At 43.5% G+C, this 13,679-nt stretch overlaps 1 protein-coding gene across 2 annotated transcripts in view; it reads right to left on the bottom strand.

The window, feature by feature from the left end:
* The window catches only part of RAD54L2 (RAD54 like 2), a 682,650-nt gene that overhangs the window by 629,093 nt on the left and 39,878 nt on the right, over nt 1-13,679 (bottom strand). For both annotated transcript variants that reach the window (XM_085625105.1, XM_085625106.1), the window contains exon 2: nt 8,651-8,860. In XM_085625105.1, coding sequence (XP_085481231.1) covers nt 8,651-8,801 — 151 coding nt within the window. In that variant the 5' untranslated portion in view covers nt 8,802-8,860. The remainder of the gene's footprint in view (nt 1-8,650; nt 8,861-13,679) is intronic.

Below are 13,679 nucleotides of genomic sequence, written 5' to 3'. Positions count from 1 at the left end.
TCTGTGGACCTAAAGTGAACCCTGGGATAAATAAGTCAGTCACGTGCATTTTCAAACAGAAATTTAACAAGACCGTGACAGAAGAACATTAAACTAAGAGTGAACAAATATCATGTTGGAGACCATACAGGCTATGACAGAAAACTGTAGCATCAAGGCAGTCTTTATCTGACGTCAAATTAAGTATTTGTATGGTATGTGTCCAAAACAAGAAACAATGCAAGATGATTTTGAACAAGTATTTAGCAAAGAGCATGGGAAACTTAACAAAATATTTAAAATGTGAAGGCACTTTTTATCTCTTACCAATTTCGACGCTTCGTCAGGGATAGTAAGCGCTATATAAATGCAATTACAAATGCAATATAAAAATCAAGAGGTTGAACTACTAGAAGGAACTTTTTTCGGAAACGCACTGATTATGGGGGTTACGTTTTAAATTGCGGGTGAAGTGTGTTGCAACATACACTGTCGTGCACCCAGGAAACCATTTAAAGTCAACAGTTCAAAAAACATTCCCGAAAGTGATATTGATAGCCGAACAAATCGGAAACAAAGTGTGCTTTGAAAATAGCTAACATTTACTGCCCTGTCTCACCAATGTGTCGAAAGAAATTAACGAGCCCGGGAGTCTCAGACCCTGCTCCATTGTGATGTGTATCACTCAGGGACTGGACTTAAACAGAAAGCATACATCGAGTTCACAGGAAACTTTGCTTGACAAAGGGTAGCAAACACCAGTGATCAGTGGGGCATTTACGCATGTGTAAAGCGCATCAATGCCAATAAATTAAGCATTTTTGCTGAGAAGCCTTAAAAAAGTTATCAGTTAAAAAAATCCGATATGTTAATAGCTCTTAAAATTGTGTCTTCACATGGGGGGAAAAGCACGGTTCTGAAAGCAGGCACCGTAATGGACAACATCTGCAACCACGTCTGCCTTGTGGGCTTGAGAAGATCAGATCTTACATTCCAGGCTTTGAAGTGAAGGAAACTGTAACGAGGGAGAGGAAGGTTGCAGCCTGCAATGTGTGCAAGCCAGGAATCCTGCCGGAGAAAGGATTCAGAGAAAACATCAGTTAGCCCCAAAAGTATGTGATGCGCTCAGGCACTGTAGAGTTCCCTGCGAGGATCACGATTTTACCCATAATTTTTTAATACATGTTAAAACGAATCGACCTCGAATGCTGCCATTTCCGATTTAATTACTATCCCAGTCCTGTGTCGATGCAATACAAATATAGCTGCGGCAAAAACATGCATCAGAGATGGCAGCTTTCTACAGGTCTGGAATCTTTACAATCACGGCTTACAACACTATAAATATTGCGCGCCCCAGACACTGCAGTGCCCACTTTGCTTTCCACCAAAAACAGCAATAACAAATGAGGGACAGCGGGCAACACAAAGAAATGCTACACATCCTATTTTTAACGGTCTCGCAGCAGAAAGAGGTTTGTGCATTAAAAAACAAGCATTGGCCGCACGCGCGCCTCGCGCTTGAAGTTAAAAAAAAAAAAGAAAAACAAGACAAGCCCGGCGGCGCGTGCGCGCTTGGGGGCGGGGGAGCGGACCCTTTGAAGTGCTCCCAAAAGGCGGATTGCATGGCGGCATGATGTGCAGGATTGTGCGCGTGCTAGCCATGCAATCCGCTTTTTGGGAGCACTTTTCAAACCCGCTTTCTATAGTCTCGCTTTGCGATCGTTTACGCGATAGCAAGGTCGAGACCTAATGAAACGCTGAGGTTGGTTAAACGACATGCAACGTCGCGCCACTGTTTATAAAGTGAACGTGAAATAAAGTTGTAAAACATTTTTGTGACGAACATTGCGCCGCTGCTTGTAAAAGCAAACAACATACAATGAACGCCAGAATCTTGAAAGCTCCTGAGGCGGAAGCCGGGAGAAGAAACCTTCATTTTTAAAAATTGTATCTGTGTCACAAAAGCGCCGAAAATACTCTGTATTTCTTTTTTAATTTCACTTCACTCACCCGTTCTCCTCCTGAAGCGGGCTCTGAGTCAACAAAACAGCGACTCCTTCGCTGCAACGTTAAGCGACCAACAAACTTCCCTGCCGCCATTCTTGGCGAGGGAGAGAGGCCACGCCCACTCTAGGCCACGCCCACCCGCCACCCCTGGTACTTAAACGCTGCCTTCAGCGCAACTCGCTTAGAATCTTGAAAGCTCCTGAGGCGGAAGCCGGGAGAAGAAACCTTCATTTTTAAAAATTGTATCTGTGTCACAAAAGCGCCGAAAATACTCTGTATTTCTTTTTTAATTTCACTTCACTCACCCGTTCTCCTCCTGAAGCGGGCTCTGAGTCAACAAAACAGCGACTCCTTCGCTGCAACGTTAAGCGACCAACATACTCCCCTGCCGCCATTCTCGGCGAGGGAGAGAGGCCACGCCCACTCTAGGCCACGCCCACCCGCCACCCCTGGTACTTAAACGCTGCCTTCAGCGCAACTCGCTTAGAATCTTGAAAGCTCCTGAGGCGGAAGCCGGGAGAAGAAACCTTCATTTTTAAAAATTGTATTTGTGTCACAAAAGCGCCGAAAATACTCTGTATTTCTTTTTTAATTTCACTTCACTCACCCGTTCTCCTCCTGAAGCGGGCTCTGAGTCAACAAAACAGCGACTCCTTCGCTGCAACGTTAAGCGACCAACATACTTCCCTGCCGCCACTCTCGGCGAGGGAGAGAGGCCACGCCCACTCTAGGCCACGCCCACCCGCCCCTTTTTCTCGTACATATAGGATGTGCAACTACCGGACGCGCAGCGGACGGGCGCAGCGGGCGCGCCGTCAGCGCGCCGAAGGCGCGCCAAAGGCAAGCCCGTCTGGGCCCGTCCGGGCCCAGAAGGCCCTAGGCCCCGTCACTATGCCTGGCACCCCTCAGGATCGAGTAACGTATACAGCGGACACCTTATATAACCTACGACCCAAGAATACCCTAGCCTGTCACCACTCGCTTACTGCAGGTAAGGCATTCTCTACCTGCTCACAATGCACTCTGATTTCCACCTCAAAACCACCCATTTCTGCTCTGAAACTAGGACTTCTTAATTGCCGCTCCCTCCCCAAACATGCTACCGAAATGAACCTCCTGATTCAGAACCAGGAGCTTGACCTTCTGTTCATAACGGAAACATGGCTCTCTGACAATACCGATGCAGATGTTGTCACGGCCCTCCCCACCGGGTACATCTGTCAAACTCTTAATAGACCAAGAGGGAGAGGAGGCGGGATAGCCATTATCCACAGGGAACAATTTACCTGCCGCATGACCAACGCTGGTATTGAGGACTGTGAGAGCGGCCAATTCTCCATCCAAGTCGCCCCAGCTCTTACCCTGGCAGGACTTCTAATCTACCGCCCACCAGGGGCCCCGGGTAATTTCATCAACGCTGTTGTCGAAACCAGCTCACAACTAGCTTCTTCGGCCCCCAATTTCCTCATACTAGGTGACCTGAACGTCCATTTTCTGGACCCCATGGATCGAGCAGCATCGGACATTAGGATCGATCTAACATCTCTAGACATCCGTCTAGTGAATAAAGAGCCTACTCATGATAAAGGCCACCTATTAGACCCGATCCTCACCAACATAGCAACAATGACCTCTGATCCTCCGCTGTCCTTACCATGGACGGACCACTTTTTGGTACCTTTTTTTTGGGAAATCTCCACTCGCACTTACTCGATCCCAAAAACCGAAGTCACCGATCGACAATGGCGCAAACTATCTCCGGAGACCTGGGCCGCCTCTCTTGCAGAGTCCACTCCTGCGCTTTCATCTGATCCCAATATAGCTGACAAACAGTTCAGCGACTGGATCACTTCCTCACTGGATACGTTGCTCCCGATAGTTACCACCCTTAAACAACCTAAAAGAATACCACCCGCTTTATGGTACACTCCTGAGCTTAAAACTCTGCGGCAAGAGTGTAAAAAAACCGAACGCGCATGGAGGCGCGACAAAACAGCGACTAACAAAATCCTCTACTCTACTTCTCTCCTGACTTATAAAACTACTATTCATAAAACCAAAAGTATGTTTTTTCAGGAGAGAATAGAGAATGCAGGTTGCTCCAGTAAGGAAGCTTACGCCATCCTTAAAGAGCTGTCTAAACCCCAAGGACAAGGATTAAGACCCATTGCCGACCCTGAAGCAGACCTGAAGAAATGCCAGGAACTGGCCAATTTCTTCCACGATAAAATCAGACTTATTCTGGAAACTATCCCCCCCTCCAGCCCCGAGGAAAACATCGTTTGCCCACACACCTCCACCTACCTGTCCACATGGGGCCAGGTCACGGTGGATGAGGTATCAAATGTGCTCAACTCTATGAAGAGCGGCTCCCCTAGTGACCCTGCTCCTATCCGTAACCTTAAAGAGGTAGCCCCCACTATCATCCCTTCCCTGACCCACCTGATTAATACCTCTCTCCAACAAGGAGCTGTACCCCCAAGCTGGAAGAAGGCGGTGGTAAAAGCCCTGCTGAAGAAACCTACGTTGGACCCCGAGAATCTGGCTAACTACCGACCCATCTCCCTATTGCCGGGAGTAAGCAAGGTCGCAGAAAAATTGGTCAATAGGAGACTCTCTCAGTTCCTAGAGGCCAATAATAAATTAAAAAGCTCCCAGACAGGTTTTCGACCTGGACAGGGCACGGATATCGCCCTCCTGGCTGCTGTAGAGGAGGCAAGAGCACTATTGGATGGGGGAGGATCAGTGGCAGTGATCCTCCTCGACCTCAGTGCAGCGTTCGATACAGTTGACCACCAACTTCTTATCGAAAGACTGGCTAGGGTGGGAGTGAAAGGAACAGCCTTATCCTGGCTCTCATCTTTCCTGGCCCAACGCTCTTACCAGATCTGGGAAAAGAACGCCCGCTCCTCCGAAATGCCCCTCCAATGTGGTGTTCCTCAGGGCTCCTCCCTGAGCCCCACTTTATTTAATATCTATATGTCCACATTGGAGGAGGTTATTATCCCTTTCGGAGTGAGCGTCGTCAGCTACGCCGACGACACTCAACTAGTGGTGTCCTTGTCCCACCCCAAGCAACAGAAAGCTGATCTGCTCAACTGCCTTACCCAGGTTCATCACTGGATGAACAGATCAGCCCTAAAACTTAACGGGACAAAAACCGAGGTCCTTATACTGGGCCCAAAAGGAGCCTCACTTCCTCTGGACTGCTGGCCAGTCTGTCTGGGCCCGCCCCCTGACCCTAAGAAAGAGGTTAAAAGCCTGGGGGTGTGGATCGATTCCGATCTCTCCTTCATCTCACAAGCCAAGAAGGTGGCGGGGACCTGCTTCGGCCTCTTAAAATCTCTGAGGAAAGTCCTGCCCCTTCTCCCCCCTAAATCCCAAAAACTTTTAGTCCAAGGTCTCATAATATCGAGACTGGACTATAGCAATGTGATTTATCTGGGTGCTCCTGAAGCTACCCTTACTAAACTACAGATGATTCAGAATGCGGCCGCCCGGATCATCACCAACGCCCCGGCCAGATCTTCTGCCAAGCCCGCCCTTAAACTCCTCCATTGGCTCCCCATAAGGGAGAGAGTCAAGTTTAAAGCCTTATGTCTCGTTCATAAAACACTACAGAACCAAGGCCCTCCTGTTCTCAGTAAAATGGTCACTCCCTATAGGAACTCTAGGCCCCTCCGCTCCAATGCAGAAAACTTCACGAACATCCCTAGATTCAGAAAAACTCGAGCAGGAGGAAGACGCTTCTCGGTTCAAGCCTCCCGCCTTTGGAACGCACTCCCCCGTAACCTACGTTTTGAACCCCAATACCTGCGCTTCAGGAAACTGTTAAAAACTCATCTTTTTCCCTAATCCTGTACCCCCCCTTCCCCTCCTGTTGCTTCAGTTTCCGCCTTCGTTCCTCGCCCTTCTTAGTCTCTGGCTCCGTTTGACCTGGTGAATTCAGGGTTCTTCAGCGCTGGGATACCTCCGGGTGACTATCGCGCTTTACTAATAATAATAATAATAATAATAATAATAATAATAATAATAATAATAATAATAATAATAATAATAATAATAATAATAATATAGTGTCAAAGGATTACGTACCGGAAAATGCAGCTTTGAAGGTTTGTATAGAGAATTTACAGTTTCCACGCTTTATAAAGAGGGAAATGCCATCTCTGTGCAGGAAGACACTTAGACAAGGAATGTGCCCGCTAACAATATGGACTGTGTGACCTATAACCTGTTTCCTATATCCTGATGGCATTTTGCATAACATCTTTATAACACGTGGAGACTGTAATTTCCCTATATTACTTTGTATTTTATTTTCTTATTGCAAGTGCGTTCCAACATCAGAATGTGTTATACGAAAACGATGCACTTAGTAGTTTGTAATAAGTTATTACGGGCAACTCGAGCCATCACAGCGCCCCAGGGAAATTAGGGGAATGAAGTTGGTGTGCAGGAGCAGTTTGTAAAACAATCTATCTTGGCACATAGACCGTACTTGGGGCCCACATTCCAACGTGCCTAGCTAGATCTTAAATCTTAAACACAACCTTAGCCGCCTGGAGGAATGAGCAGTGCCCATGTCTGCAAGAAACAAAACAAGCGCACGTGCCTCGGGTTGCAGCAGGAGAGAGAGGCGGAGGGGTGCACCCGCGATTGGTGCGCGTGGCGCGCTTGAGAAAGCAGTCTGCACTTTTTCAAAGCACATACTCGTGCTTGTGGCGCGCCGCTGCGCCCTCACGCAAGGCGTATGCCGCCACAAGCACAAGTATGTGCTTGGAAAAAGAGCTGCACGACAGCTAAAGGTCTCCTATGCAGTGCATGCGCACTGCGTAGGCGAGACCTAAAAAGGACAACAAAATCAATATACCGAGCAGCAAACGCAAGTGGAACCCTAACTGCTTGTAACAATGAACATCAGCTCAGCACCAAATTAAAGAACGCCGTAGTCTTGGCGACATCTGAGCACAATCAGCACATCTCCTCCCATCTAATCAGGAACATATCATAGAAAGAGAAGGAAAGACTGACGAGTAGGCAGACATACTTCCAATTGTGCCCCCTGATCTCACATACTAAGATGTCTGCCAATACAGACGGATACACCAACACTATATACTCGAGTCACACAGATTTTACATGCCAGAGCACAGACAGTAATATTTATAAAACGCAAGCTAATGCCCAAAGGCAGGAAAATATCAATAAATATGAGGCTAGAAAACAAACTAAAATCATAAGCAAACTGTATTTACAGAGTAAAAAGCCACATTTTGAGGGCTTCCCTAAATGATAGTAGGTCGGACATGCTCTTCAGATGAGCAGATAGGGTGTTCCAAAGTTGATAAGTGGATGAGACAAAGCTCCTGCCACCCCACCTCGGAAGCCGAAATCTTGGAACTTATATTGTTGAAATTAAAAATGTATGGGTCAGATTTCTTGTTTAAAACACACTAGTCCTCGCTGTATATGTAACTGTTCCTTAACCAGGCCCAGTCCGTGTGAATCATCACCTTGCTGACAGCTCTTTGTAGAACCTAGAAGCAATTACATTGTCTAGTGTGTGATCTACAAACAAGTACATATTTTTATTGAACAATAATCTTCTAGTGCACATGGTGTCTGGGAATTTGATCACTGTGTAAGATAGTAACAGCTGTAGGCAGGGGTGAACGAGAGGAGATTAAGTGAGAGCATTCAACCTAGACATCCTTGAGGCTAGGTAACAGTAGGATGATAAAGTTTTGGAACAATATTAAAGCTCAATCTATAAGTCTGACAGGGATTGGCTGACTAGCTTTGTGTCATCTGACAAGCTGCAATATATCACAAAAGTATGGTCTTTGTGTGACTTTTTTTCTTCTTGAAGTGGGCCACAAGCTGAGGTGAACCATGCGATAAAAGTCAACTAGCAGTAAGATTACCATATTGGCTAACCACAAATACCTCACTGTGATCACTTATTTCTCTTACTCTAGTACAAACATGTTATTCATCAACGCCATGCACCATCAACTATTCCCATTTACTCCTAACGTAAATTTGACAACAAGTATGGATCCTCGGTCATTCAAGTTTTCATACATGCCCGTGCCTCTTTTCTACAGTCTTACCAACACAAAAGCCTCTTCATAACGTGATCAGACACGTTTATATACATTCAGAGGGGAAAAAAAGACTACAACCATGTATTCATCCTAGTTTGAATATATTTAATATAGTCTCAAGCATTAGCCATTCATATTGCAGTATTGGCACATTTCTGAATTTGCCGAGATGTATTCTTTTAGAATTGTGATACTTATCAGGTCATATTCCCATAGATAAATTGTTACTCTATATATATTTTTTTTTAACAGGAGACAACAAAAGGCTATTGAAATGCAAACTGTAAATAGAAATAATAAGAAAAGCAGTTGTGGGGTAGCACAACATTAGTTTTTCAAATGTAATCTCAAAACAGATGGAACAGATTCCACAAAATCCACTTCCCATTTTCTGAGCGCACCACAGTCTCTGCAATAGAAAAATCTGCCCTTTCCAAACCCCCATCACACATTCCATTACATTCCCCACTACCAATTTCTCTCCTTTCAACAACGATTGTTTGACTGATTCCTCTAGTTTTGTTGCGTCACTGAGTTGTTGGTCAACTCACCTTTGTCATCAGGCACATCATCCTCATCATCGCCGTCATTGTCCTCATCCATTTCTTCCTCTTCATCGTCCTCTTCTTCCTCTTCCATGTCCTCTGGCTCCAAGTCTGGGTCAAGATCTGGGTCGCTCCCAGAGACAGACTCATCCGACATGGCTCCTCCGGACTGTTCTCACAGGGCATTACCTGAACATGATCTCCTGCAAAGCAAACCTACAAAAGAGAAAAACACACATAACAGGATATTAGTCATATGTAAAAGAAAGCATTGCACATGGATACAAGAAAACGTGTGGGGGGGGGGATTAAAGAAGAAGTCTTGTCTAAAGTACATACCAGTCCAATCACTATTAAATAGGTATAGCAGTTTAGCCTGATTATTCTGTTATCAAATGGCGATCATTATGTATGACCAATGCAAACTATTGTTCTCTGATGCCTAAAGCGGCTGTGTACCTTGAGAGATTGCTATGCTATCTATGGAATAGAGCCACAGATCTGTTGAAGAGCAGGTTATATCAACTGGTTTTCTCAAAAAGCATAACCTCGATGTGCATAGCTGCAACCACATGTCCATACAGTAATTTTCATAGAAGTGTTAAAGTAAACGAGTCTTTGATCTTTGCCTTCCACATGCAAGGCCATCATTATGACATGTAAGGCCATTGAGTCGAATTTTGGGAATGGGGTGGTTTGGCAGGCTAAACATCCGAGTCAAGATATGAAACAGACCCACCCACTCAGTTGCCAATGTTTACCAGTGATCTCTTGAGTTTTGTTTTTCAATTCGCCATTTACAGACTCTGTTTAGACACACAGGTAGTAAACATTTCTAAGGAGCACGAACATTGATTTTATCACTTCACAAATAATATGGTAAGAAGCACCATGTACAGTTTGTATTAGCTTACTTCAGGAAGCCTCCTAATTATAAAAAACAATACAGGCAAAATCAGTACATCTGGCGTTGACCGTCTGCCTATTGGCTCTGCAATTGATAGTCTTTTTAATGTTTTTATAAAAATGACAAAAATAAAAAAAACAGGCACCCATCTGTGGATACGTGCACACAGTATTCAGACAACTGAATTTTGACGTTTTCTGTAATAATGTTTTACAAAAACATTAAAAGATGGCTGTCCACACATGTGCACGCACAAGCAAGGAAGCAAGATTGGCCATTTTGGAATGAGGGAAAACCAAATTTTAAAACAATACTACTGCAAGAAGTGCAAAAGGAATGCAACCCACTGCAGCAGCAGTGAGAACCCTATGGCAGTGTCTGAGGAGCTGCCTGACAACGGAATTGAAATGGACTACTTTCTCCGAGGGTGATGACATTGTACTTGGGCAGGAACAAATGGCTCGAGTCAATTAACCCATCAGGCAAGTTATATGTTGTGGTTGGTGGAAGTAAAATGCAAATGACAACTGAACAGACCAATGGATTAAGGAGGTTGGCTGAAATCCCCTTTTTGGTACGTATGCTTTTTTAAATAAAAAATTACCAAAAACTAAAGATCTTAGACAATTCCATCCTAAAGAAGAAATGACACATCTAATGTTACATAATATCAACTATAACGTCTAATAAGATAATTTTCAAACCAACAATGACACACAAATATACACTAAGGTTAAGCAATCCTGCAGCAGGGCAGAGAAATCCCATACCTTACCATTACAGACTGGGGTAACCCTTTGTGGGACCTAACACATCCATCAACAAGGGAAGTCCTTCCCAAGACCCAGTGTCAAAGACCTAGGAAACCAAATGGTGATGTAGTGACAGCATCTAAACAAGCAATTATCACACAGGCCATCACATAGCACAGAGATGCCCCCTGGGTAAGTCGTGAGCTATAGAAAGTAATGTTAACTTAACATAACAACATACTTCTTTACCTACAACTATGCAGACGAATGACTGACCAATCCTAGAAAATAACCAACACTCACACTAGATTGAGTCACCAGTCATCCACAGAGCAAGTAGACCTCCTCTAAATCTATCCAGAGAGCGAAGCAATAATAGTCCAGACCCAGTAAACACCCACAAGCAGATATATGGCAAAAACAATGCAAAAAGTATAATCTGAGCAATCATAACCGATGGGTGGCATACCCGTACATCAAGCGTAAGCTTAAAAATAAGAAACATTGTTGAGCACAAAAAAGGACACATAGACCAACAGAAATGTGTAAACATGAAAACGAAGTATCCAAGTGAGTTTCTGTTCTTGTACCTGAACTGATAATCTGAGATAGGTGAAATCTATCTTCTGACAGGACAGTCAAAAGTCTTACGCAGGCACAAAGACCTATGAGGGTCAAGCAAACCAACTCTAAACACAGCACAGGGGCAGGCCACAGTACTGTGGCAGACCTTAAAACTTGATGAAGACCTATTTGCCTATCCAGAAATCCTCAGTCATAACAACGTGAGCAGAACTGAGCCATATGAAGAAGCGGACAAAAAAGGTGCTATTGAGATGTGTCAATCTAGCGGGAGGGAGGATGCCCTGAGGATCAACTGGGACACCTATTGAAACATACTTTCCAATCTATCCATCAGGTGGATCAGGATGGGCATTAGATTGACCCAACAAACCAGTACTATTCTCAGGAGAGAATACTCCAGTTGCCGAGAATACACGCCATGTAGTGGAAGAAACTTAGAGGGGTCTGTGGGTAAAGACCAGACAAAATCTGGATAAAAGAAACGTCATGAGAACACCATGCAATCACAAATGTAAATAGGGGAGCACTGGTTTTCTGACACCAATTATCTAAAATAAATCAAGAAAGACACTAACTTAACCTGCCTGACAGAACGAGTGGGAAGTAATCAGTGGTAAAACCTCTGGCAGTATCCGCCACGACCTCCAATACTATACTACAAACAATCTCTAAATATTTGTTGATATACGCTCGCACTAGACAAACCAGAATTCAAGAAAGAGAAGTGTGAGATCTCTTACAGTTAATGCTCTTTGAGTCCTTTGCCGACAGGGTAGAGAAAACAGTCAGATTCTGCTAGAATCTATATAATTACAGTCATCTACAGTGTGACACAAGAAAAATAACAGTACCACACCTCTGCTGCAACATTTGCTGGGAAAGAATCAATCAAAAAGAATCAGAGGTTATGTGCCTTGAATGTAACCTGTATAGAAAAAGTTTAAATATTAAAATCTCGCTTTATAGTTTACTGTGCATGGGCAAGGAACACCAAAATTGGTCCAATGAATCATCCGATTTAGCAGTCAATTTCAAGCAATCACCGGAAGTGGCATTAATATCTTACATCTGCAGTAAATACTTTAGCAGCAGAAGAAATCTGGGACAGTAATATGTCGCCAAAACTCATGTCTAGAGTTTTGTCAAAGCCAACTAGAATAATCTTTAGATTAATTAATACTGAAGCGGTCTCTGCCATGGTACGATCAGGCCCCCCTCCTCCCACAGTACAATCAAACTGTAGTCTCGGAGTTCTTGGATCTGCCCAGGAAAATTACAATGAAGCAAAGTTTACTACGCTTAAGGTGCAGTGCGATTCCACTGAAAGAGTATAGTTTGGGCATGCTAAAGGCCATAAGGAACGCTTTTACCGACTCTGTGGAGCACAGTCTGAGTCTATATTACACATAATCTGCATTTACGCTCCTCTAATGACACCAAGGTGGTACTGGCTGCGGCCGCTGTTCCCGCTATTACAATCTAAGAACATGTAAATATTAAGTTTCTGGGTGTCAATCTGGGAAAGTCCTGCAATTGTGAGCTCGCTACATGAAATATATGCGACAGGGACTTAAGCAACTGAATGATCAATTTGTGTAAGCAAAAAACAAAAGGGTTCAGCGACGATTAAGGCTCAGGCTGCTAGTGGACATTGAGAGCATTAAGGAACTTAATAATTAATAATAGATAGCTATTCATTTCAGACTACGTGTTTGGATGATATGCATTTTAAAAAATTTTGATTCATCTACTAAGCTTTTAACCACAAGTTTTGGATATTCAAGTTAAAACATGTATTTTATTGGATCGCGAATAACGTTCTAAAATGAGGGATAGTAATCCATTAATGAACCCTAACCAATATACAGAATAGATATAATATATCAGTGCACTGTGTATATACTCAGCCACTTCTGAGATATACAAGTCTTGAATCATTAATAGGGTCATGTGTTACTGACCATGCATCCGCCAAGTTACTTGCTGTTAAAATTATTCCTAATATGTATCTATATATGAACAATAGATAATTCTCCTTTTTTTAAAAAAATAAATTCTCTTTTGTAATGGTTTTAATGAACTGATACAAATAAAGATTACTAACATTAAAAAAAGAAAAGTTGACAATTAAAAATAACGTGAAATTAAATGTGAACGCACATGATTAAAGTACGTTGAGGGAAGCAAATAGTCAAAGTGAACTTCCAACGTCATTTGACACGAAACCCAAGTGGGTTAACAGTCACTTGGAGTACCTTGCAGGAAGATATGCAGCCAACCATCCATCATCCGTTTCTCTACACTTGTCTTGCAAGTACTTAAATGTGTTCTCTCAGAAGAGATTAGATTTCACAACTTGTGGGCGAATTTTACACAAGGCCTAACATCTTTGAACTTCACTACTCTTTGAATATTAGTACGCTCTTCCTGATTGCAGTTGTAGTATGAGGAATTAAAGATAACTGCTACTAGAGGCAACTTTGATTCAAGACTCTGAAGACTAGAAATAAGACACTGACATTTTCTGCTTTTAGTGGTAGATACACGTGATGGAGATCTTGCCAACATGGGTTCTTCTGAGATGTGAAAGAAAAGGAAACTTGTTAGGGTGTTTAGCAAGCATAATTCAAGGTTGTTTTTTTTTTTTTTTTTTTTTTTTTTTGAAACCGTTTATTGCAATTTCAAGTATATACAAGTATGGGCCTACAACCTTCCGGCCGGCCGCTAGAATGACAGGAGCATGTGACATACGTACAAAAAGGCACTTGGCGTAGCAGAGAAGTAAATCAGG

Source organism: Triturus cristatus, chromosome 9, assembly GCF_964204655.1.
Source record: "Triturus cristatus chromosome 9, aTriCri1.1, whole genome shotgun sequence".
NCBI lineage: Eukaryota > Metazoa > Chordata > Amphibia > Caudata > Salamandridae > Triturus > Triturus cristatus.
Note: the sequence above shows the minus strand (reverse complement) of the source record. Positions and strands in the feature narration are given on the sequence as shown.